The sequence below is a fragment of the Barbus barbus genome (genome assembly GCF_936440315.1).
Source record: "Barbus barbus genome assembly, chromosome: 23".
In the NCBI taxonomy this organism is placed as follows: Eukaryota; Metazoa; Chordata; class Actinopteri; order Cypriniformes; family Cyprinidae; genus Barbus; species Barbus barbus.
Genome location: NC_136751.1, coordinates 10299141 through 10325837, shown reverse-complemented (window position 1 = coordinate 10325837; position 26697 = coordinate 10299141). Strand labels below are relative to the sequence as shown.

Here is a 26697-nt window from a genome sequence, read left to right as displayed (position 1 = left end):
GATGTTGTAGACAGAAGTTCCACATAACCAAAAAGTGCCAGTCGGTGGAGGAATCATACACCACTGATTTATTGCAAAGAGTTTTGGGAGGGATGGTGTCCTGCGGAGACACTCTTCTAAGTCCTTTTCCTCTTTTCCTGCTGATGGAGTAATGTCCACATGGGATTCTGTTCTCATTTCGACCACAAAGCTGCAACGTTCACGAGGAATTTCACCCAAGGGAGTCGAGGCTGGAGCATAATTTTCCATGCACCAAGGAAAAGTAATTGGCAAGAGTAGATCTGTCATGATGGGAGTAGCTGAAGTTAGGTTGCAGGATGGTAATCCAGGAATGCAACACGGAGAAGCTGGGGGAGTTGTGATGTTGAAACATGTATTCTTGTTGGAGATGGAGTGTGCCACCCATGGGATTCCTGCTCCTACTGAAGGCGGGTGTGGCATGCAAACATTCTTTTCAGCAAACGAGGCATTTTTTGACATATTCATCAGCTCTAAGAATATGTTGTTTCTGGAGTCTACACTTTGTGTGATGTCCATGATGGTTAGTAGTACGACAATCTTGATCATGTTGATGGATGACTGAAGTTCCCGTATGTGAGTCTCTGCGTTGTGTATTTTTTTTTCTTTTGTGATAGTTGGCTTGGCAGTGGGTCTAGTTGTCTTTTAGAGGTTGTGGCTTCATACGCAGGTGAGGAGGTCGGTGCGTATGGGTCTCGGGACAGCCATCAAGTGGTATCTGCACAGAGTAAGAAAGAAAACAAACAAAAAAAACAGATAGAGCAGTATTTGTTCAAATATAGGGTTGTATCCTTTTCTGAGTCTGCTATTGTTGTTCCTTCTTTCCCCATTTCTTAATTCCAGCGACACCTAAAGAACAGTGAGGTAAGGATGGACTAGTGGATGGGAAGGCCTATGAGGGATTCTTCACCGCAGGGTTGGCCCCCGAAGCCTGTTGCATTCGGTTCTTCCCTGGGCTCCTCACTGGTCTGTGTGTCCTAGTCTGTCCCTGTAGTTGGTGTACGAACTTTACTGTGCGACATCGCCATCCTCTAATGGAACATCAGTCATAACAAACATCATAACCCAGAGAGGATAGGTGAGTGACTGGAGTGTGCTGTAGTATAGCTTTGAAGGCTGTGAGTGTACTTAGCTAGCGTTCTCTCAATGGAAGGAAGTGACTGTCGCCTTCCTGTTATTTAAATTACAAAGGATCTTTCATCTTTGTTGTACATTACTAGTGAAGTTAAGCACTCACAGCCCTAACAGTTAACACCTGAGCAAGCTGCTCCAACAGTTCGGTGAAGTGGGGAGGGGCTGCTTCAGAGAAGTAAGTAGACTGAGTAGGAGCTGAGTAAAGCTGTTAATTTCTCCTAATGTCTTTTTACTTTTCCTACACTCTTTCATCCAGTGTCCAGTTTTGCCACAGTAATGACAACTGCCCTCCTTCTTAGGACATTTACGTTTCTGGTGGTTCTCTGTATTGACCTTATAGGATGCTGCTGCAATCTTTACTCTGGCTTTAACATCAGAGTCTCTTTCCCAAGTAGCTAACCTGTCTAGGTTACTTCTGAGAGTTCTGTTAGACCAAGTTAGATCTAGAAATGGCAAGGCTCTTCTGTATTCAGCTACAAGGCCATCTGCCCAGATGCGGACTAGGGGTCCTTTGTCATCTAACACACTTTCAGAATCATCAACTATTCCACTGTAAGTTACGGCTGACTGACAAAACCTTTCAGTGTATTCACTTACAGTTTCTTCTTTCCTTTGCACATAGTTAGTGATTCTGGACCAGTCTATTTTGGGTCCCATGATATTCTTTAGAATTTTCAAAACACCTTCTCTCAAATCGCCTTTACTTGCATGTTGTAGTTCAGAAGTAACAGCAGACTCAAAACTGTTGAATTCAGATTCAGTTAGAATTTCTGACATTAGCTGTGTGACTTCTGCCAATGACATGTCATAGAGACGCATTTTGCTGATCAATGCTCTTCTAAATTCAGAAAAATTTGTGCGTGCTGAGGGTAAACTCTGGGATAGTCTCTCTATATCTTTAGGTCCTAGCACTTTGGCAACAGTTTGTATTTGGACAACAGAAGAGTTGGGAGGAACACTTTCAGTTCCCTCAATTCCCTGAGATCTTCTCCTAGCGCCACATACCGTCACTGAATCTACAGGCACATCAGTTACTGATTGGATGGTTACATCTGTTTCAAAGAAAGCTTTTAAGTCAGGATAATTGTTATCAGGCTGACTAACTTCTTCCACATCAGTTTTTGCTGAAGCTTTGTTTCGGTTCAATTTCTTAGTCAAAGAGGATACTCTAGCACGGAGCTCTTTGTTCTGTTCCTCTAGCTCGGAGTTACGCTGAGACTGTTGTGTAGCTAGCGCTAAACCAAATTCTCTGTGGCAGCATATAATGCCTTTCACGTTGTTCTTGCGAATACATGCTCCTAGTACCTTTTTACACTCATCTACCGACCAAGTCTTGTCTGGATGAATCTCATATTTCTGCGTTAGTTCTTGTCTAACTTTCTCAGTGACTATTAGGTTCATTTGTACTCCTAACAGTGATTTGAATTCGCTATCTGACCACAAAGGAGTCGCTAGACCACCTTTTTCAGTTGTGGGGATCAGTCTAGCATTCTTTCTAAACATATTGTGAGTTTCTTTGTTACCACACAATCAAAACACTAAAACTTCTCTGTTCAACAGAGGGTATTGCTTGTTAACACATCAACTATTGTTAACCTTCCTTGCCAGAGCAACGGATAACGCAAATTACTAGCACTTCTCTGCCGAAACAGAGGGTCACAAATATTAGCACGTAATGCTAATCTTCCCTGCCTGAACAGAGGATAACAAATTCTTCCCTGCCTGAACAGAGGGTAACAAATATTAGCACGTAATGCTAATCTTCCCTGCCTGAAGAGAGGATAACAAATTCTTCCCTGCCGAAACAGAGGGTAACAAATATTAGCACGTAATGCTAATCTTCCCTGCCTGAACAGAGGATGAATCTTCTCTGACTACACAGAGGATAAATCACCTTCCCTGGTAAAGCAGAGGATAAATCTTCCCTAACTTTACAGAGGATAAACCTTCTCTAGCAACGTAGAGGATAAACTTGTCTGTTAAACAACCTTCCCTGATTAGACAGAGGATAACGAATATTAACATGTAATGCTAATCTTCCCTGCCTGAACAGAGGATAAATTTCATCTCTAAAAGAAAACTTTAGAGGATAACTTAGTTAACCAAACCCTACAGCTGTCTGTTAACTCTTCTCTGACGGCGCAGAGGATAATACATTTGTACTGGTCTTAAAGGTTCTTTTGGATAGAGTGACACTCACCAAACCTTGGTTTTACAGAAAGATTCAGTCTGGAACACAGTCAGATCTTTGTTGAGCTTGAAGTTTCAATCTGGATTCAGAAGATTCAGTCTGGAATGCAGTCAGATCTTTGAGCTTGAAGTTTCAATTTGGATTCAGGTGAGGAGCTCTATCCTGGTCACGGCACCAAAACTGTTGGAAACTTTTTCCTTCGTCAAAGCCAGGAGACTTTGGGATAAGTTACTCTTTATTGAGAACTCGCTGTAGTCATCCAAGTCTGACTCAAACAGTATACATTGTAGTTTATATACATTTCAAGGGGGAGGGATTTACATAGAGGTGGATACACTCGGAACAAAGCATGTAAATGAAGTATACAGGTTTAGGAACCCGCCCCAGACTCTAGAGTGTTACCAGTCCTAATTCAATCAGCATAACTATTCAACTGTATAAATGCTAATCCAATCAGCCTAACTATTCAACGACTGGGGCTGGGGCTCAGGCTCCAAAAGCCATTAAGGACAAAAGGTGAGAGTCTCCGTAATATGACTCATTTAACTTACAATGGAGAAAACAGGTCTGGCAGGAATCTCTTGCTGGAAACTCAGTAATTATCATTTATACTTCAAATGCTAAAATTCAGTCTACTAAACTTTCTCAGTTTATATACTATTGTATTGGAACCTAAATTAAACATTTAATAAATTTGTAATCCCACAGACCTCACATGGTGAGCTCACATTATGAGCACACAGTGAGTGTGCAGTGACCTCAGAATGACCACAGTGTGAACTCACAGTGAGTGTGCAGTGAACTCATATTTTGACCATAGTATGAGCACGTGTATGAGTGTGCTGTGTGGTTACACTTTTAGCTCACTTTGACCCACACATTGTGACCACATTATGAGAAACATGTGAGCTCATGGTGAGATCAAATTGTTGACTGGGTTGTTATATTTGTGCAGTATTTTAAAGTGCTACAGATAGAGTTTGCATTTTTGGCAGTGTTTTGGTATATTGTTCTCTCTCTCTCTCTCTCTCTCTCTCTCTCGCTCTCTTCCCTCTACTCCGTGCAAAGCTTAATGAAGATCAGCTGGTCCTAATTGTCATCAACTACTGGCTTGCTCTGATTGGCTGCTGGAGGGAGAGCTTTTTTTAGCCTTCACTGCCTCCCAAGACTGTTTTCTCCTGTCCCAGACATTAGTATGTGTGCTAGCTGTTGCCTATTTGCTTTGTTGTTAGTGTACAACTTGTTCACCTTTGAAGCTTTGGAAAGATGTTGGATGCCTTTTTTAATGTCCATGTTTTCTCCTGTTTTTGGTTAGAAAGGGAGTAAGGTAAGACTTGTGTTGATTATTTTGAATTTTGTTTTGTGAGTTTAGAAAGTACTTCTAGTCAAGTCAAGTCAAGTCACCTTACTTATATAGCGCTTTTTACAATGCAAATTGTGTCAAAGCACTGCACAATATCAAAAAAGGAAAATAAAGTGTCAATAAGTTTGAATAGTGTCTTTGCAATAAGGTCGGCGATATCGCTGGAAATGAAGCGTCCCCAACTAAGCAAGCCAGAGGCGACAGCGGCAAGGAACCAAAACTCCATCGGTGACAGAATAGAGAAAAACCTTGGGAGAAACCAGGCTCAGTCGGGGGGCCAATTCTCCTCTGGCCAAACAAACCAGCAGTTCAGTTCCAAACTGCAGCAAGTCAGGTTGAATGGGCTCAGCTGGTTCCAGTGGTCTTTTCCGATGGCTGTCTAAGTGGCGGGGTCCTCAATGGGGATCTGTCTCTGGCGTTCATCCAGGTGTTTGGTCTCTGCCTACGATCAGGGACACATACGTCATCTCCCGGCGCTGATCCTCCATCTCAGGTGTTCGGTCATCTCAGATGATGTAATGGTTAGATCCAGACTGAAGTTCTGTAATTCCTGGCTACCACGGGATGTTAATCCCGTGGCAGAAACGTAGAGACAAGCAGAGACATGATTAGCGTAGCTGCTGTTCCATCTAAGCAAAAATAAATTGTTCAACCCAAGCTAAAGAGTAATAATAATGTACATTTGATTAGATATAACTGCAGTACAAGATTATAAAATGCATTATGTGTATGCTTGGCTAAAGAGATGTGTCTTTAATCTAGATTTAAACAGAGAGAGTGTGTCTGAACCCCGAATGTTATCAGGAAGGCTATTCCAGAGTTTGGGAGCCAAATGTGAAAAAGCTCTACCTCCTTTAGTGGACTTTGCTATCCTAGGTACTACCAAAAGTCCAGAGTTTTGCGACCTTAGAGAGCGGGTTGGATTATAGCGTGGCAGAAGACAAGTTAGATACGCAGGTGCTAAACCATTTAGGGCCTTATAGGCAAGTAATAATAATTTGTAAATGATACGGAACTTAATAGGTAGCCAATGCAGAGACTGTAAAATTGGAGTAATATGATCATTTTTTCTTGATCTGGTAAGAACTCTAGCCGCTGCATTTTGGACTATCTGTAGCTTGTTTATTGAAGATGCAGGACAACCAGCTAACAGTGCATTACAATAGTCCAGTCTAGAGGTCATGAATGCATGAACTAGCTTTTCTGCATCAGAAACAGGTAGCATGCTTCGAAGCTTGGCAATGTTTCTAAGATGGAAGAATGCTGTTTTTGTAACATGGGAAATATGATTTTCAAAGGACAAGTTGCTGTCTAAAATAACACCCAGATTTTTGACTTTAGAGGACGTAACAGTACATCCGTCTAGTTGCAAATTATAATCCACGAGATTCTGTGTACGGTTTTTTGGTCCAATAAGTAATATCTCTGTCTTATCTGAATTTAGTAGGAGGAAATTATTGGTCATCCAATCTTTTACACTTTTTACACAATCTATTAGCTTAGATAGTTGAGAAGTTTCATCTGGTCTTGTTGAGATATATAATTGAGTATCATCAGCATAGCAATGAAAACTTATCCCGTGTTTTCTAATAATATTTCCAAGGGGCAACATGTAAATTGAAAATAGCAGAGGACCTAGGACAGATCCTTGTGGTACTCCATACTTTACTGGTGATAATTGAGATGACTCCCCATTTAAATGAACAAAGTGGTAGCGATCGGACAGGTAGGATCTAAACCATCTTAAAGCCTGTCCTTGAATACCAATATATTTTTGTAATCGATCTATGAGTATATTATGGTCTATAGTGTCAAACGCAGCACTAAGATCAAGTAATACTAGCAATGAGGTGCAGCCTTGATCTGAAGCAAGTAGTAAGTCATTCGTAATTTTAACAAGTGCAGTTTCTGTACTATGATTGGGCCTGAAACCTGATTGAAATTCTTCATAGAGATCATTTTTTTGCAAAAAGGAGCATAATTGAGCAGACACAACTTTTTCTAAAATTTTTGACATAAACGGAAGATTTGAAATGGGTCTGTAATTTGCCAGTTCATTAGAATCTAGTTGTGGTTTCTTAATAAGAGGCTTAATAACCGCCACCTTGAATGGTTTTGGGACGTGACCTAAATATAACGATGAGTTAATAATATTGAGAAGCGGTTTTTCTGCTACGGGTAACAACTCTTTCAGTAATTTAGTAGGTACAGAATCTAATAAACACGTTGTTGGTTTAGATGCACTGATAAGTTTATTTAGCTCTTCCTGTCCTATAGTTGTAAAGCACGGCAGTTTTTCTTTGGGTGCGATGAATGAAGCTGAAATACTAGACGCAGTAGAATCTACATTTGTTATTGTATTTCTGATGTTATCTATTTTATCAGTAAAGAAATTCATAAAGTCATTACTATTAAACTGTGAGGGAATGTTTAGATCGGGTGGCGTCTGTTTATTTGTTAATCTAGCCACTGTGCTAAATAATAACCTTGGATTGTTTTGGTTATTATCTATGAGTTTGCGGATATGCTCTACCCTGGCAGCTTTTAGAACCTGTCTATAGCTGGACATACTGTTTTTCCACGCAATTCTAAAAACTTCTAATTTAGTTTTTCTCCATTTGCGCTCAAGAATACGAGTTTCCTTCTTGAGAGAATGGGTATAACTGTTGTACCATGGCGCAGTACGTTTTTCTCTAACCTTTTTCAATTTGAGGGGGGCAACAGCTTCTTATGTATTAGAGAAGATAGTGCCCATGTTGCTAGTCATTTCGTCTAGTTCATGCGTATTTATGGGTACACAGAGCAGTTGAGATAAATCAGGCAGGTTATTTGTGAATCTGTCTTTGGTGGCTGGAACAATAGTTCTGCCCAGATGATAACGCGGAGCCATATAACTAATATCAGTAATAGGCAGCATGCACGATACAAGGAAATGATCAGTAACATCGTCACTTTGAGGTACTATATCTATATCAGTAAGATCAAGTCCATGCGATATAATTAAATCTAGCGTATGATTAAAACGATGAGTGGGCCCGGTGACGTTTTGCTTGACTCCAAAAGAGTTTATTAGGTCAGTAAACGCAAGTCCTAACGCATCATTTGTATTATCAACGTGAATGTTAAAATCTCCGACAATTAGCAGTTTATCAACATTGACTAGTAGATCTGAGAGGAAATCTGCAAATTCTTTTAGGAAATCTGTATATGACCCTGGCGGTCTATACACAGTAGCCAGAGCAAGAGATAGGAGAGATTTCTTTTGCATATCTAACAGTGTAACATTAAGCAGAAGTATTTCGAATGAGTTAAACCTCCTGTATCCTGTTTTCTGAGTAACATTGAGAATATCACTATATATTGTTGCAACACCGCCGCCACGACCAGTCTGACGGGGCTCATGTTTATAACAGTAGCTTGGTGGAGTAGACTCATTTAGACCAAAATATTAATTTGGTTTAAGCCAGGTTTCAGTCAGGCAGAGTACATCAAAATGATTATCTGTGATCATTTCATTTACAATAACTGCTTTGGGTGCGAGTGATCTAATGTTTAAGAGCCCAAGTTTTAAAAATTGTTTTTGTTCATTTATTTTGCGTTTTTCTGGTTTAATCACGGTCAGATTTTTTCTAGATCCTGCATTGAATTTATATTTTGATCTCGCTATTCGGGGAACAGACACAGTCTGTATAGATTGGACAACGCAATTACTTCTATTTTTTAAGTGGGTAGAACAAAAGTCGTCATAGCAGTTATTTGAGAATTGGCTTACTAGTCAGATGGAGCTTAGCGTCCTGGAGATGTTGTCCGACAGGAGTTCCGCTCCGACTCTGCTGGGGTGCAGGCCATCAGCACGGAAAAGCCTAGGACGCTCCCAGAAAAGATTCCAATTATCAACAAAGAGCAGTTTCTGTTCTTTACACCATGACGATAACCATTCGTTTAAAGCAAAAAGTCTACTGAACCTTTCGTTTCCTTGTCGATACGTGGGAAGCGGTCCTGACACGATGATCGTCGCCGCGGGCGATGTGCTGCGTACCGTCTCGATCAGGCTCTTGTAGTCCCTCTTCAGTGTCTCCGTCTGCCGCAGCTTGATGTCGTTGGCCCCCGCGTGCAGCACGACAGCACCGATGTTCTCGTTGCCCTTCAGGATCGCAGGTATCTGCGCAGAAACATCGAGAACACGTGCACCGGGGAAACAGTGAGTGTGCACTTTACCTTCAGCTGACGTAGCACGGACGTGCCGGACGATGGAGCTTCCCACGACCACAGCATCGCGTTCCGTCTCGCGGAGGGGGGCGAAGCGGTTCCGGGTGGAGATGAAGGACATCTGGGAAGATCGCGTTCTGGGTGCACAGGGTCTGTGCAAAGAAACACACGGAGTAGAGGTGGTGGGGATGTTAGAAGCGTGTACTTTACCTTCAGCTAGCGTAGCACGGACGTGCCGGACAATGGAGTCTCCAACTATCACAACGTCGCGTTCTGTCTCGCGGAGGGGGGCGAATTTGTTCCTTGTGGAGATCTCGAAGACAGGGGGGGGAGAAGTCGTCACCCGAGGCCTGGCTCGCGTCCTCCGCTGCTGTAGCACCCAGGGTCCGTGGTGTCCCGGCGCCGGAGTGAAGGACATCTGGGAAGATCGAGTCCTGGGTGCACAGGGTCTGTGCAGAGAAACACACGGAGTAGAGGTGGTGGGAGTGTTAGCAGCGTGCTGTATACTTACCCCGGACTTGTGAGCGTCAGCCCGGGATGTTTCCAGCGCAGCTCTTCGTTCCTTCAGCTGGGCCTTTTTCTCCAGCAGGTCGCGGATCTGTTTCTCCACGGCCTCCAGCTCCAGCTGCACCGAATGCAGCTCGAACGTGTCCTCACCTGCACTCAGAGGTAGACACAAATCCGCCATTTAAGCAAGTAACAGTGAAACGATAGTAATGTGTGTGAATAGAGGATTTGCAATGTAAGCGAGATTAGCGGCTGCCACGCTGCCGATGCTAACGGGCTATAAGCTAATAGCAGACTCGCTTAATTTCTCAGACTCGCTTCTCCCTTAATTTAGACCCTTTATGTTTGCTATTTTGGCCTGATCCCCTCCCAAAGCTTTATTTGCTCCCCACTTTGTACTTTTTCGGAATTTGCCCAAATAAATACATTTTCTTGAGTGTTACAAAAATCTGTGTGACTTTTATTTAGTGCTGGGACAGGAGAGAAGAGCTGCTGGTTGCCTGTTTTTTTTTTCTGGCTTTCATTTGTTAGTTTCCTTGGTACAACCTCCCTGATCCTAGACTGGGGAGGTATGTAACACCGTTAAAGGATTGTTAGGCTGCATTAATTAGGTCAACCAGAACCAGGAACACTTCCCATAACACCCGATGTACTTGTTACATCGTTAGAAGAATGGCATCTACGCTATTATTAGTCCGATTCATTCTTATTCCGAGGTCACCGTAGCCACCCAGATCCAGACTGTATCCAGAACAGGTGGTCTCTGCAGTCACCCGGATCCAGTCCGTATCCAGACCAGATGGTGGATCAGCACCATCTGATGACCTCTACAGCCCTGAATGTCAGCAGACACCATGTCAACTAGATGAGCCCCAGAGACAGATCCCCACCAAAGACCTAGATGGCCATCGGGAAAAGACAACGGGAACTAGATGAGTCCTCTGCACAATCTGACCTTGTTGCAGCCTGGAATTAAACTGCTGGTTTCATCTGACCAGAGGATAACGACACTATTTCAACACAATATTTCCCTGTTTAATACCATAAAGCTGCTTTCACACAATCTACATTGTAAAAACACTATAAATAATGGTGACTTGACTTGATATGACTGACAGGTAAAGCAACCAATCATGTTTTGTTTTGTGCCGCGTCATGTTTAGGACCGTGGAAAAGTCGCCACAATAACAGTGTAAAACTCTTGGCCATTAGATTCTATGCCGTGAACTAAAAATATTTCACATACTTTTGAAATTCCAGCATCTTGATCCTGATAAGCACTCGTTGTTTCGGTTGTAAACACGACAGCTTTCTTCTTCCATGCGCTCTTCTTCCATGTTTGTCATCGTGGCATCTTTGTTTCCAGGTGGAACGTTAAAGAACACAACGCACACACGCATCTCCTGGAAATCCTGTATAATTCATCCAATCCAGTGACTACTTTGAAACTTCTGAAGTGTTTCCAGCAAAGTGCGCTGTATGCATCAGACGTTCAACCAGTGCTCTAGGGGTGTGACGTCTGAGGCTGAGACTAAGCGGCCCATAGAAACGGTATCTAATAGGGCATCTAGCTATACATGCACTATATTGCCAAAAGTATTGGGTCACCCCCTTCTAATGAACATGTTTGACTACTTTAGTAAGTTAAGATAATGCACTTTAAAGTTATAAGAAAATTACTGTTATCTTTTTTACTGTTACTTTAATAAATCGCCATGGCAACACCGTTCCAGTTATCCAAAATGTGTTCACAATTTATTGGCATCATGTTGACAAAGTTTGGTGTGAACTGCATGTTTCTGTTACGAGGAGCATGAATTAAATAACAGCCTGATTTTTAATTTTTATAGGCTTGCTAGAGACCAGAGGTATGTAAATGTGTAAGTATTGTTTTCCTGAGCAACTATATTTGCATATCTGATGACTCCGTATGTGCAATGCATCTTTATTCCTCGAGGTGGCACTGTTTGATACACAATGATGATGTGATGTTTCACTCATAATTACAGCAGGCATATAACAAAAGAATATCTTCAGCATAAATTGAACTGGTATGAATGGCTTTACTGCAGAGCAATTACTGTACGCAATGAAATATAAATGGCACTGTCCTTTGATAGTGGATATGGTGAATAAGCTGCCAGTGATCAAAATATTGATTTTGAAGTAATTGAAAATGACAGTTTTGAGAATATGGTTGAGATCATGAAAAAGAGCCAGATGCTGAATTGATGTGGAAGTGCGCTCTGACACTCAAAATTTTACCATTTTAAGTTTCAAAAGGTAACGAAATATGCTTTATTTTATTCTTCTACAATTGTTCGTAAAATATCAAGAGCGTTTATTGCAGCAGTTAGAGATCCATCCTTGCTGGATATATACTGTAGGTCCGGGTCGCTAAAGACCCGAATATGTAATAATGTATGGTGAAACATTCATGCATTTAAGGGTTAATGTCTGCAGCAGGGCTTTTAGAGAGCAAACACAGGGTCACACTGATTAAAGCCAGAGTCTGGAAGATATGGTGTGGTTGGGGGTTTGGAAGACTTCTGATTGGGCCCTGTCATGTAAGGATACTCTTTCCCTGAAGTCTTTTAGCCCGAGTGCTCTGTCTCTATAAACCATCTCTATTCGCTCTGTCTCTTTCTCAAACACAATTTATACCATGTAATACTGTAGGACATTTTATTTTTGGTGTGTGTGTTTGGGGGGTGGGGTATGTTTGGGGTTCCTGACTAATCCTCACTAATATAGTGAAACAAAGATAGGTGTGTGGGTACATAACCATATATTGAGGACAAATTTGTAGCCAGAAGTTATTTTTATTTTATTTTTTTTAATTGTAAAAAAATTATCTTAGGATTAGGAGTAACACTTTATAATAAGGTTTATTAGTTAACATTAACTACTTTAGTTAACATGAAGTAAGAATGCACAACACTTCTGCAGCATTTTTTAATCTTAATGTTAATTTCAACATTTACTAATGCATTATTAAAATTAAAGGTTGTGCTTAGGTTAACATTAATTAATGCACTGTGAATTTACATGAACTAACAATGAACGATTGCATTTTAATTAACTACAGTTTTTTTTTTTTTTTTTTTTTTTTTTTTAAATCGCTTACACATAAAATCTTTTTTTGTTGCGCAATTTCTGAAACCTGACACTCAAACACCAGAACCACACACCAAATCTGCAAAACCATATGCTAATGTTCGGCCTTTGACTCAGTTTTCCATTTCATAAAACACTTTTTGCAAAACACAACACACAATTCTCTATAACACAAAAATCTAACAGGAATTAATGTTATGGCAAAGGTGTTTGCAAATGTTTGGTTTTGAGATGTATTTGTGATATTTTGAATGCAGTGCTTCATTTTGCTAGAGATGTGAGGCATTTTGCATTTTGTGTCTGCAGTTCTTGGATTTGTGTGTAAAGTTTTGAAAAAAAGAGGCAAAGTTTTAAAAATGTAAGCAGTTGAAAAAAAAAAAAAAACTTTGACTAATGGAACCTTATTTTAAAGTGTTACTGGATTAGGCAATATAATTTGTACCGCAACATGCTGTTGAAACAGTTGAACTGTGGAATGTTCCCTTTTCGATAGGTAAGAGTGTGTGTGTGTGTTTTCAGGAGTGATTAAGACAGATGCTGTTTGGACAGCCTCGGGTGTGTCGGTGGGTGGCCAAACAGTGACGGAGAGGAAATATCATTATAAAGCCTGAGCTGAAGTCAACTATTGAAGGCGGTTGGAAAGGCCAGGTGAAATCACAATATTCCCCCTTTTTCTGAAAACCCCTCTTAGGTGAGATAATGTGCAAATGGTCTTTGGGTGAGACGTTTGACCACCCCTTTAAGACACCTGTTTCTTCACAAAGCCTTGCATTCAGGAACATCGCTGAACACACTCAGTTGCATCGCTGGCTTTCTTATAAACTTTAACAGATAGTGGGACCACCTTTGGTATTGTACTGCTCGTCAGACTGTCCTTTTTTCCTTTTCAGTGTGTGTGAGGATAGGGAATTAAAATTATATTCTTGGTTCAGAGCAATATGAATTCAAATGAACCCTATTTACTTTCTTAATACACTCTGCTGACCTCATTGTGATAGATACAACAATTCTCTATATTACAAACAAAATAAATGTTTGGTCTTTATAGTTTTGACATCAAAATGCAGTTCCTTACTCCATCTCTCTTTTTCAGGTAATGTCACTATAAGCTTCATTTTGGGTCATGAAAACACTAAAACACATTTTTTGAGATGTGAACATATATGTACAGGTTGCACATCAGTGAAAACAATAATAACACTCATTATGTCTATTATCTGGTTATTATTATTATTATTATAATTATAATTATGTATCTCCCCCCCCCCCCCCCCCCCCCTTTTTTTTTGAAGCCATTTCGTTCTTCCGGTTCAAAAACCAGTTATTCATGAGAATGAACTCTTACACTGCAAAAAATCAACATGCAAAAACAATATAAAACACAAAATAAGAAAAAATATATAAATAATTATATATATATAATATATTATTTTAATATATTTATATATATAAACTCAAATCAAGCCAAATTATCTGCCTATGGGGTGAGAATTTAACTTGGTAAGATGTCTTGAAACAAGACAAATATATTGTGACAAAGACGGTTCTTACTGTCTTGAAACAAGAAAAAAATCTAAATGAATTATATAATAAATTAGTTTAACTAGATTCAAGCAAGTCAAGTCTAGTCGTCACTATTATTTGTATAGCATTTTAACAATGCAAATTGTGTCAAAGCAGCTTTACATCAGCTTGATATAAAGCTGGGTGGCTTTATATAAGCTTTACAGTATTTAGACGGGGAAATAGCGCTTTGGGTGTACGGCAATACACAATAAATGCGCTATATAAATGCATCATTCATTCATTCACCCCCTGCTGGCCTCACTAACACCTCTTCCAACAGCAACCTAGTTTTCCCAGGAGGTCTCCCATCCAGGTACTGACCAGGCTCAACCCTGCTTCGCTTCAGTGGGCAACCAGTCTTGGGCTGCAGGGTGATATGGCTGTGTAAATTCTATTAGTGCTACTGGATCTTAGCGCCGCGTTTGACACAATCGACTCAACCTGTGGTCTGTGTGGGTCCTAACACCCCAGTATAGTGACGAGGGCACTATACTGTAAAAAGCACCCTCTTTCAGATGAGACGTTAAACCGAGGTCCTGACTCTCTGTGGTCACTAAAAATCCCATGGCACTTCTCGTAAAGAGTAGGGGTGTAACCTGGCCAAATTCCCTCCACTGGCCCTTATCAATCATGGCCTCCTAGTATTCCCCATCCACTTGATTGGCTCTATCACTCTCTCCTCTCCACCTGTAACTGGTGTGTGGTGAGCGCACTGGCGCCGTTGTACTGTGGCTGCCGTCGCATCATCCAAGTGGATGCTGTACACTGGTGGTGGTTGAGGAGAGACCCCCACATGATTGTAAAGCGCTTTGGGTGTACGGCAATACACAATAAAAGCGCTATATAAATGCATCATTCATTCAGAGAGATACAACCACGATCAGATGATAAAAGCAGGTCATTTGTAACTCTAATGAGAGCAGTCTCAGTACTATGATATGGTCTAAAACCTGACTGGAAATCCTCAGATATATCAATGTTCTCTAAGAAGGAACATAGTTGTGATGATACTACCTTTTCTAATATCTTTGACAGAAAAGGGAGATTCGAGCTCGGCCTGTAATTATTTGATTCTTTGGGGTCAAGTTGTGTTTTTTTAATGAGAGGCTTAATAACAGCCAGTTTGAAGGTTTTTGGGACATATCCTAATGACAATGATGAGTTAATAATATTCAGAAGGATCTATTACTTCTGGAAGCACCTCTTTTAGAAGCTTAGATGGAACAGGGTCTAACATACAGGTTGTTGGTTTAGATGATTTAACAAGTTTATACATACAGTATATAAGCAATACATAGGTCTTAAAAAACAATGCAAAAATAGTAAAATCTAGCATTTTTTATCTTTTTATTTTTGGTTAGTCTTAAATACTCTTGGTAAGAATGTCTTGATATGAGAATATATCTAAACATTCTAAGAGTGTCAAGCTTATTCTAAGATAAAGTTTCAGTTTAAAATAAATCTTTAAAATCTTGAAATAAGATGGAGGTCCTCTTTCAATCTAGGCTATAGTGCTAAAAATAAGCTGATAAAAGTGAAAAAAAGAGACAAAAGCAATAAAATATGCTCTTAACATTGCTTTATTAACTCCAACTGCAAGAGTAACACAAATGGCTGTCCAAAACTGCAATCCAATCGCATTAAAGCAATTAGAAGACCTATAGAAACAGCCTGGCTGATGTATAGATACATCACTGAGACAGTACTACATATTAAAAAAGAAAAGAAAAAAATAAGAAAGAAAAACAGAATTTTAGTAAGAGCCTTTTTTTTTTTTTTTGCTATCTGTAAGAGCCTGATGAAAGTGCATAAGAACCTGATGAAAACGACTGCCATTGAACCATTACTTGTCAATAACTAAGTCTAATTTAGAACTTTTTCACTACTCCTCAATGAACTTTTTCCACTCTGAAATGGCTTTCTTGTAGGACGAAGTTACATCACGGCCATGGATTGTATCTGAAATCACTTCTGTCTGAAGCACAGACAGGAGAGTTGCAACACACTTTGGGTATATAAGATGAAATACATAATAGTATGCCATAAGGTAGAGCACACCTTCATGGAGGTCTTCTTTTGGAGGACATTGCTTCAAAGGCAGGTAGTTTACCTCCATCCAGTGTCATTGGTGGCTTCAAAACGTTTTTTGTAAACACCATAGAATTGAGCTTTGCTGTAAAAGTTCTCCCAACGGCACTTTATTTTTGGGATGAATCTGGGCTTTCTTTTGTCAGGAATACAGCCAAGTTCATCCATCACCTAAAATAATCTCCCACACACACACACATTTGTAAAAACAATTGGAGTCAATAGGAGCTAAAATATATTATCAAATATATTACTTACATGATCTAGTCCTCTGAAACGTGGATGAGCTTGAAGTATTTTTGATGGTCTGTCCTGATCCTTCAAAGTATCTGAGTTTATGAAGGCTCTCCAAAAATCAAACTCAAGGTCAAGTAGGTGAGCAACTGCCTCCTTGTTAGGCTTTGGTCTTTTATAGATCTCTTGGAGAGTACGGTAATGTCTTGCCTGGCTTTGTTGACTATCAGTGTCAGAATGGTCTTCATCTCTTCTGTGGTCAGCCTGACTGAATGGTCTATCTTGGCCAGCTGATCCTCCTTGTCAAAAAGAAACCAGTATAAACCTTTTGAACCACAAACATTTTTAAGCATATTCTTAACATTTGGCACACTTACCATCAGGGAATTGTGTGCTGTCTGATGGTGATGTGCTGCTCTCTCCTGTGTCCAACATTACAGTTGAAGCACTGCTTCTTTCTGATGATTCTAATGTGCAAGTATTGAATCACCATCATAGTGTTCAAAATCAAGGTTCTGTCACGAACAGGCTAGGAGACACGGAGGAGTAAGGTCAATACAAGGTTTATTGGGAAAGGTGCAAGGGTGAATGCGGGGTGGAGGAGCGGGAACAGGATCCAGGAAGGGGAGTCGGCGGTGCGCACTGCCGCGGGGAGGAACAGGACCAGGAAGAGCCAGGAGCGGTGGAGAACAGGAGCGGTGGAGACTAGGAGCGGTGGAGACTTGGAACGGGGGGAATCTGGAGGTCTGCAGGAAGGTAACACAAGGTTAGTAGTCAGGCTAGGTTCGGGTAGTGAACGGTAGACCGGACGAGGAAGGAGTGCTTGTGGTGAGTGGATATAGTGCTGTTCATTAGCCGGTGACAGGTGCGGGGAATCAGTACTCAGGTGATTGGGATCTGGCTAATGAAGGTGCAGGTGACTGTGATTCTCTGACATTACCCCCCCCTCCAGGGGCGGCTCCTGACGCCCTACCACGGCGACGGGGGCGGCCTCGGCCTCTGGGTGCGGGACGACTAGGGTGATTGCGGTGAAACTCTTCGAGGAGCAAGGGGTCGAGGATGTCGTCCCTGGCCACCCAGGATCTTTCCTCTGGGCCATACCCCTCCCAGTCCACCAGGTACTCGAGCCGGGCGCCCCGTCGCCGCGAGTCCAGGATGTTGCGGACCCGGTAGACCTCAGCCCCATCGATCATCTCCGGAGGAGGGGGTGCGTCCGGTCCCGTGGTTCCTGGTGTAGAGGGGGAGAAGGGTTTGAGCAGTGAGACGTGGAAGGTGGGGTGGATGCGATACCTGGGGGGGAGCTGAAGCTCATAGGTGACGTCGTTCACCTGCCTCTGGATCTTAAACGGACCTATGAAGCGGGGACTCAGCTTTTTGCAAGGCAGGCGGAGACGGATATCCTTGGTCGACAGCCAGACCCGATCTCCTGGCTGGTATTGGGGGGTCTCGGATCTCCGGACGTCTGCAAAGCGTTTATGTCTCCGCACTGCCCGCTGAAGATGGATATGTGCTGAGTCCCAAACCCTCTCACTTTCTCGGAACCAGTGGTCCACAGCTGGAACCTCCGCTGGTTCCTCCGTCCAGGGGAACAGAGGGGGTTGGTAGCCGAGCATGCACTGGAACGGGGTGAGACCGGTGGTGGCCTGGCGAAGGGAGTTTTGTGCATACTCGGCCCATGGGAGAAAACGGCTCCAGCTGTGCTGATCGGGGGAGCAGTATGACCGGAGGTAGCGTCCGAGCTCCTGGATCTTACGCTCAGTCTGGCCGCTGGTCTGGGGGTGATAGCCCGAGGACAGGCTGACGGTGATTCCCAAGAGGCGGAAGAAGGATCTCCAGACCCGGGACACAAATTGAGGGCCACGGTCCGACACGATGTCCTCCGGTAGGCCGAAGTTGCGGAACACATGGTGGAATAGGCATTCGGCGGTCTCCAATGCCGTGGGCAAGCCCCTGAGGGGGATGAGTTTGCAAGCCTTGGAGAAACGGTCCACCACAACTAGGACACAGGTGTGGCCCTCAGACTCTGGGAGGTCGGTGACGAAGTCCACACCGAGATGGGACCAAGGCCTCTGGGGAATTGGCAGGGGAACCAGTTTGCCTGCGGGCAGATGGCGAGGAGACTGAGACATGGCACAGACTGAGCAGCCTCGAACGTACCTGATGACATCCGCGGTCATACCGGGCCACCAGTAACGAGCTTGGAGAAGTGAGAGAGTTCGCTGGCTGCCTGGGTGTCCAGAGCCCGGTACTTCATGTGCTGAGCCCAGAAGGGTGAGGCGCTGGGAGCGGGGCACATAAGTTTTCCCTTCTGGGCCTCCCTGCGGGGCGGGTTCGGTGAGAGTGGCGTCACGGATGTTGTCGTTAAGTTCCCACTGGATGGGGCTGACTATGAGGGCTGGAGGGAGAATGGGCTCGGGGTCTGTGGGTGTTTCTGGGGCATGCAAGCGGGAGAGAGCATCGGCCTTGGTGTTGCGGATTCCGGGGCGGTAGGTGATAGAGAAAGAAAACCGGGTGAAGAAGAGGGCCCAGCGTGCTTGACGAGGGTTTAAGCGTTTGGCATCTCGTAGATACTGGAGGTTCTTATGGTCCGTGATGACGGTGAAGGGGCAGGTGGCTCCCTCCAGCCAGTGACGCCACTCCTCCAAGGCTAGTTTGATGGCCAGCAGCTCTCGATTGCCAATGTCGTAGTTTACCTCCGCAGGGGACAGCTTCCGCGAGAAGTAAGCGCAAGGATGGAGGCGGGGAGGCTCGCCGTGGTGTTGGGACAGCACGGCCCCGACTCCCGTGGTAGAGGCGTCGACTTCCACGACGAAGGGGATCTGGGGATCCGGGTGGCGTAGGATAGGGGCCGTGCTGAAGGCTTCCTTGAGCTGTTGGAACGCTTCGTGGGCTTCGGGGTTCCAGGACAGAGACTTGGGCTTACCACGGAGCAAGGAGGTGAGGGGTGATGACAGTCGACTGAATTGACAGATGAACCGTCGGTAAAAGTTGGCGAAGCCCAGAAAGCGCTGTAGTTCCTTAACCGTTTGTGGTAGAGGCCAGTCTAGGATGGCTTGGACTTTCCCCTGGTCCATCTGGATTCCTTCGGGACTGATGGTATAGCCGAGGAACTGCACCGTGGAGCGATGGAACTCGCACTTCTCCAGTTTAAGGTAGAGCCGGTGCTCTCGGAGCCGCTGGAGGACCTGCTCAACGTGGTGGCGATGTTCGGCCAGGTTCCGGGAGTAAATCAGGATATCGTCTATGTAGACGATCACGAATTGGTGGAGGAACTCCCGGAACACCTCGTTCATGAAGCCTTGAAAGACGGACGGTGAGTTGGAGAGGCCGTACGGCATAACCCGGTACTCGTAGTGCCCAGATGGAGTGTGGAACGCCGTCTTCCACTCATCGCCCGCCCTTATCCTCACGAGGTTGTACGCGCTTCGCAGGTCCAACTTGGAGAAGATGCGGGCCCCACGGAGTTCCTCGAGGGCGGCCGGGACCAGGGGAAGCGGGTATGGGAGTTTGACTGTCTGCTCGTTGAGTGTGCGGTAATCTATACAGGGCCTCAAGCCTCCGTCCTTTTTGCCCACGAAGAAGAAGCTCGAGGCGGCGGGGGATGTTGACTGCCGGATAAAGCCTTGTTGAAGAGCCTCCTTGATATACTCCTCCATTGCCTTGCGCTCCGGGATGGACAGGGGGTAAATCTTACCCTTAGGAAGTTTTGCCCCAGGCAGCAGGTCAATGGCACAGTCCCATGGCCGGTGCGGTGGTAGGCGAGTGGCTGCCTGTTTGCTGAATACATCCTGGAACGCCTGGTAGTCAGATGGGACGGTACACTTCACCTGGGGCTCAGGACTTTCTACTAGAGTGGAACAGACTGTCAGGGGGGCGGGGTTCGTAGGGATCCTCTGTACTGACTGCAGGCAGGACTGGGAACAAAACTCGCTCCAGCGAGTGACTTCGCATGGATCCCATCTGACTACTGGAGAATGGAGATTGAGCCATGGGCGTCCCAGGATGATATCCACCGTGGACCCCTCCAGTACCAGAAAGGTGATGGACTCCTCGTGTAGACAGCCGACCCGGAGTGTTACGGGAGGAGAGCGATACCTCACTCTACCACGCCCCAGCGGTTTTCCCTGGATGGTCTCGACTCGGAGCTCCTGGGGTTGCCGCCTCCGGGGGAGATTGAGGTGGGTTAGTAGGGCTTGGGAAATGAAGTTCCCCGAGGAGCCCGAGTCGACCAGGGCGGAGACTGTAAGAGAGGAGTCTGGGGTGAGGAGTTGCACTGGCATCAGTGATAATGAAGAAATATCTGGCTCAAGTTGAAGGGTACTCACCGCGGGGCGTGGAGGTCGAACGGGGCATTCCCGGATGAAGTGTCCTTGTTTCGCGCAGTAGAGGCATAGGTTGGCCGCGAGGCGGCGCGCACGTTCCATGCGGGAGAGGCGGGCGGTGTCTACGAGCATGGGTTCTGGTACTGGGGAGCTTGCAGCGGGTGAAGTTGACGGGGGGGCGGACTCATCCTCGAGGCAGGCGGTGAGGCGTTAAGAGATGCGAGAGGCGCGTTGCATGAAGGTTTCTAGTCCTACGCTGTCATCGTAGATGGCCATCTGGGCGCGCAGGCGGGGATTCAAGCCGAGGCGGTAGGCACTTAGTAAAGCTGCTTCGTTCCAGCCGCTTGTGGCCGCTAGAGTGCGAAACTCCAAGGTGTAGTCATCCACGGACGCCTCTCCTTGGCGTAGGCGAAGAAGACGATCCTGCACAGAGATGCGTCCCACGGCGATTCCGAAGACCTCCTTGAAGTGGCTGGCGAACGCTTCGTAGGAGTTGATGATGGTGCTCTGCGCGTCCCAGATAGCCTGCGCCCATAGCAACGCCTTGCCGGACAGGAGGGAGGTAAGAAAAGCCACCTTCGATCTCTCGGTGGTGAACTTACGGGGTTGTGCCGCGATGTACAAGGACACTTGAAGCAGGAAGCCGCCACACCCCGCCGCATCACCCGCGTACTTGGATGGAATGGCCACGGGACTCTCAGAGGCAGGTGGTGGGACAGGTGGCGGAAGAAGGGAAGCCCGGAGAGTATTGACCAACTCCTCCAGCGTGTCGACGGCCGAGGGTGGCCGGGACTCCATGACACGCGGTGCTGTAGTTGGTCCGGTCTTCTGTCACGAACAGGCTAGGAGACACGGAGGAGTAAGGTCAATACAAGGTTTATTGGGAAAGGTGCAAGGGTGAATGCGGGGTGGAGGAGCGGGAACAGGATCCAGGAAGGGGAGTCGGCGGTGCGCACTGCCGCGGGGAGGAACAGGACCAGGAAGAGCCAGGAGCGGTGGAGAACAGGAGCGGTGGAGACTAGGAGCGGTGGAGACTTGGAACGGGGGGAATCTGGAGGTCTGCAGGAAGGTAACACAAGGTTAGTAGTCAGGCTAGGTTCGGGTAGTGAACGGTAGACCGGACGAGGAAGGAGTGCTTGTGGTGAGTGGATATAGTGCTGTTCATTAGCCGGTGACAGGTGCGGGGAATCAGTACTCAGGTGATTGGGATCTGGCTAATGAAGGTGCAGGTGACTGTGATTCTCTGACAGGTTCCTTTGCTTTCTTCTTTTTGGTGTTGGATCCTGTTTCTTCCTTGGGGTTCTTATGTTCTGGAGCCTCTTCATTAATTGCTTGAAGACATAATCCTGTTTGAATATGATAAAAGATTGTACAAACAGAAACATTCAAATTAATTTGCCAGCTGGTTCGTGTGTGTGTGTGTGTGTCTATATATATATATATATATATATATATATATATATATATATATATATATATATATATATATATATATATATATATATATACACACACACACATAAACACACACTGTATATAATAGACACACACACAATACCAGTCAAAAGTTTTTGAACAACACAATTTTTTGGTAACACTTTAGAATAGGGAACACTTATTCACTATTAACGACGACTTTTCCCTCAAACAAATCCTAATTTGCTGCTTATTAATAGCTAGTAAGGTAGTTGTTAAATTTAGGTATAGGGTAAGATTAGGGATGTAAAATAAGGTCATGTAGAATAAGTCATTAATATATGTGCTCAATTAGTACTAATAAATGGCTAATATTCTAGTAATATGCATGCTAATAAGCAACTAATTAAGAGACCCTAAAATAAAGTGTTACCGATTGTCACGAATCCTGGCCATGCTCTTCCGTTAACTCGCCACCAGATGTCACTCACTCACCACATGGACTCTTACACCACACAGCACACTGGATTACAGTTCCCACAATCCATTGCACTGACGATACACACAGCTGTTGTCACTGATTACACAGCTGATCTCACTAATCACACACACTATTTAAGCCATGGACTTCCTCAGCATCAGGGCCGATTATTGTATAGCACTTATCACTCTCCCAGGGATATAGCTACTTTACGGAGCCTTAGTCATAGTCTTAGTCTTGACTTGTTTTTCTTGCCGTGTCTGACCCTGCCCGTGTTTCCTGGATTTACCCTTCGCCTCTGCCGTTTGGACTCTGTTCGCTCCCCGTTTGGATTATTGCTCTCGTTTCTGGATTATCTCTCTGCCTTGCCCCTTTGGATACTGTTCGCCGATCGTCGACCCACGCTTGCTCCACGGATTGCTGCGTCTTGCCCTTGCCATACCTGTTTGTCACTATCTGACCCTGCCTGTTTTCTGACCATGTTTTATAATAAAGCTTTGCATATGGATCCGCACGTCTCACGTCTCGTCAGCCCCGTAACACCGATTTTTTTATGTTTTTTTTTTTTTAAGTCTCTTCTGCTCACCAAGCCTGCATTTATTTGATCCAAAATACAGTAAAAGCAGTAATATGTTTACCATAAAATAATACCATTTTAAAAATACCATTTTGAATAACTGCTTATTATAATTTATTTTTTAAATATAATTTATTCCTGTGATCAAATCTAAATTTTCAGCATCATTACTCAGTCACTTGATCCTTCAGAAATCATTTCAATATGCTGATTTGCTGTTCCAGAACATCTTTTTATTATTATTATTATTATTATCAATATTTAAAACAGTTAAGAAAATTTTTTTTCAGGATTCTTTGATGAACAGAAAGATCCAAAGATCAGCATTTATCTGAAATAAAAAGTTTTTGTAACATTATACACAATAAACCATACCATTCAACATACCCTGATCTTTTCATTAAAATAGATTATATTTGAAGAAACGCCGTGCTTCCTCGTTCCTTACTCCTGGTGAACGTGACAGAATCCCGGACCTAAACAAAGTAAGCGGCACTTCTCCTCCCTCGTCTTATTTTCCGTTTTTTTGAGAAGTTTTTTTTTTTTCCCAGTTTTTTCCCCCCTCCACGGCGATGGAGTTCGCCACCTGCCTCCGTGCCCTTATCCAGCGCGATCTCCCCTTCGTGGAGTACGCCAGGGAGTTCTGTGGGCTCGCCGCGGTGACGGAGCTGCACGACGCAGCCATCCTCCACCTGTTCCGGCTCGGGGCCTGTTACCACCACCCCATGGACCTCCCAGACACCACAGGATTGAGCTGGAGAGAAGGGATCTACCGGTGTCTGGGAGACGTCTGGGCCCGAGCCCTCCAGTGCCTGCTCCAGTGCTCCTCCAGTGCCTGCTCCTCGCAAGTACCCTCCAGTGCCTGCACCTCGCAATTGTCCACGCTTAAAGAGCGCCCCCAAGAGTCCGCGCTGTCTGAGCGCCCTCTAGTGCCTGCTCCTCCATAGCGCCCTCAAGTGTTCATGCTTCCAGAACGCCCCACAGAGCCAGCCCATCAATGGCTCCTAGAGGAGAACTTCCCCAAGGAAATTTTTTTTTGGGGGGGGGCATATGGTAACGGCCGGGGTGGCCAGGCCAAGGGCCAAGGCCACCAAGCTCCCTGATCCGCCATGGCCTCCTGAGTCTCCAGTCTCCGGTCCCGCCATTGCCGCCGGACTCCCCTGTTTCGTCATGGCCGACGGACTCCCCTGATCCGCCATGGCCTCCAGAGTCTCCAGTCCCTGTGTCTCCCTGTCTCAAATGTCCGGGATTGTTTGTCTAACTCCAGTGCTCCAAGTTCCCTGATGTTCTTTTCATTAAAAGAGATTATATTTGAAGAAACACCGTGCTTCCTCGTTCCTTACTCCTGGTGAACGTGACATTTTCCACGTAATAATAATAATACTGGCGTAATGATGCTAAAATTTCAGCTTTGAAATAACAGGAATAAATTACATTGTAAAATATATTCAAATAGTTATTTTAATAGTAAAAATATTTCAGTATTTCATATTGATTGATTTTGCTGTACTTTGGATCAAATAAATGCAGGCTTGGTGTGCAGAAGAGACTCTTTAAAAAAACATAAAAAATCTTAACGCTCAAAAATGTTTGACTGGTAGTGTGTGCAGTGCTGCTTGGAAGTTAGTGAACCCCTTGCAGGTTCTGTGAAAATGTGAGTAATTTTAAGAAAATAAGAGAGATCATACAAAATGCATGTTATTATTAGTACTGTCCTGAGTAAGATATTTTACATAAAATGTTTACATTTAATCCAAAAGACAAAAATGAGCTGAAATTATTAAAATAACCCCATTCAAAAGTTTGGGAACCCTTGGTTCTTAATACTGTGTGTGGTTACCTGGATGATCCACGACTATTTTTTGTTTTGTGATGGTTGTTCATGAGTCCCTTGTTTGTTCTGAACAGTTAAACTGAGCACTGTTCTTCAGAAAAATCCTCCATGTCCTGCGGAATCTTCAGTTTTCCAGCATCTTTTTCATATTGGAACCCTTTACAGCAGTGACTGTATGATTATGAGATCCATCTTTTCACACCAAGGACAATTGAGGGACTCAAACACAACTATTAAAAAAGGTTCAAACATCTATAAAATAAGAAAATTTTCATCTTAATCCTGTTCAAAAGTTCTCACCCCCTGGATCTTAATGCATCAAATTTCCTTCTGGAGCATCAGTGAATGTTTGAACCTTTTTTAATAGTTGTGTTTGAGTCCCAATTGACTACCAATCATAAACAACCATCACAAAATATAAAACAGTCATGGATCATCCAGGTAACCACACACAGTATTAAGAATAAAGGGTTCCCAAACTTTTGAATGGGGTTATTTTAATAATTTCAGCTATGTTTTATCTTGTGGACTAAAGGTAAACATCTTTTATGTAAAATATCTTACTCAGGACAGCATTAAAAAAATAGAAATAAAAATAACATGCATTTTTTATGATCTCTCCTTTTGTATGATTTTAATTTTTATGATTTTGTTAAAATTACTCACATTTTCACAGATTCTCAAATGGGTTCACAAACTTTCAAGCAGCACTGTATATATATATACACACAGAGGGTTTGAAATTAACTTTTCCCCTCTCCATCCAATTTGGCTACTAGATTTTTAAGTTACAATAATCATAAAGTTATCATAACAAATAATTTTAGAGTCACCGTTTTAACATTTCAGCAGCTGACTTTTTTTTTAGTACTTGCATAGTAATTTTAATTGTACCACATTTGCAATGCATATATAGCAGAGCTCTCTTGCTTTGTGTGATTCAGTCAGAGAAGTTTGTTTTTCAGGGCACTTTGTGACTTTTCTTACTTCATACACAAAAAATTTACTTACAAAAATACTTCAAACATTTACAAAATTAGTTTTCTTGATGATTTAAAATTTTATAATAGTGATTCTATAATTTGTATTAGTGATTCTTTAAATGTAAAGTAAAAAGTAGAAATGAATGACTGAAAAGGTAATAAGTGTTCCTCTGCTGCCATCTACTGGTTATAGTGGTAATTTGGTGCCCCCTTTTTTAATTTTACAAATGACTTTGTTTACCGCAAAGTATATTTTGGTCATCCCTTTAAAAATAACATTTTAATTGTATGCTTTTTAGAGTTTTAAAGTGCTGTAAATAGTTGTGTGAAATACTTAAATGTGCTTGAATTTCTCTCTCAAAAGTTTGTACAAACCCTGAGATAAATAATGTAATAAATATGTAGAATGAATAAGGTTGCCGTGAGCTCTAGTGAGAAGCATTCAAATTCTGCACAGAAATCTGTTATAAACAGGTCAAAAAGCGCTGACATATAACCAGAAGTAACGCTAATTATAACCATGGTGTTGTGGCAGAAATAGTTGAATTTCATTACATTATGCATTTCAGGGTTTGTACACACTTTTGAGAGAGAAATTCAAGCACATTTCAGCATTTCACACAACTATTTACAGCACTTTAAAACTCTAAAAAGCAT

General features: G+C 43.4%; 1 protein-coding gene across 1 annotated transcript in view; it reads right to left on the bottom strand.

Moving 5' to 3' along the window:
- Positions 1 to 939: 939 nt before the first annotated feature.
- Positions 940 to 26697, bottom strand: part of LOC306842964 (uncharacterized protein) — a 405022-nt gene continuing 379264 nt past the window's right edge. Inside the window, exons 2-3 of the mRNA XM_079374200.1 lie at positions 3001 to 3592; positions 940 to 2922 (exon numbers count right to left, since the gene is read on the bottom strand). Of these exons, the coding sequence (XP_079230326.1) occupies positions 1267 to 2655 (1389 nt within the window). The 5' untranslated portion in view covers positions 2656 to 2922; positions 3001 to 3592 and the 3' untranslated portion in view covers positions 940 to 1266. The remainder of the gene's footprint in view (positions 2923 to 3000; positions 3593 to 26697) is intronic.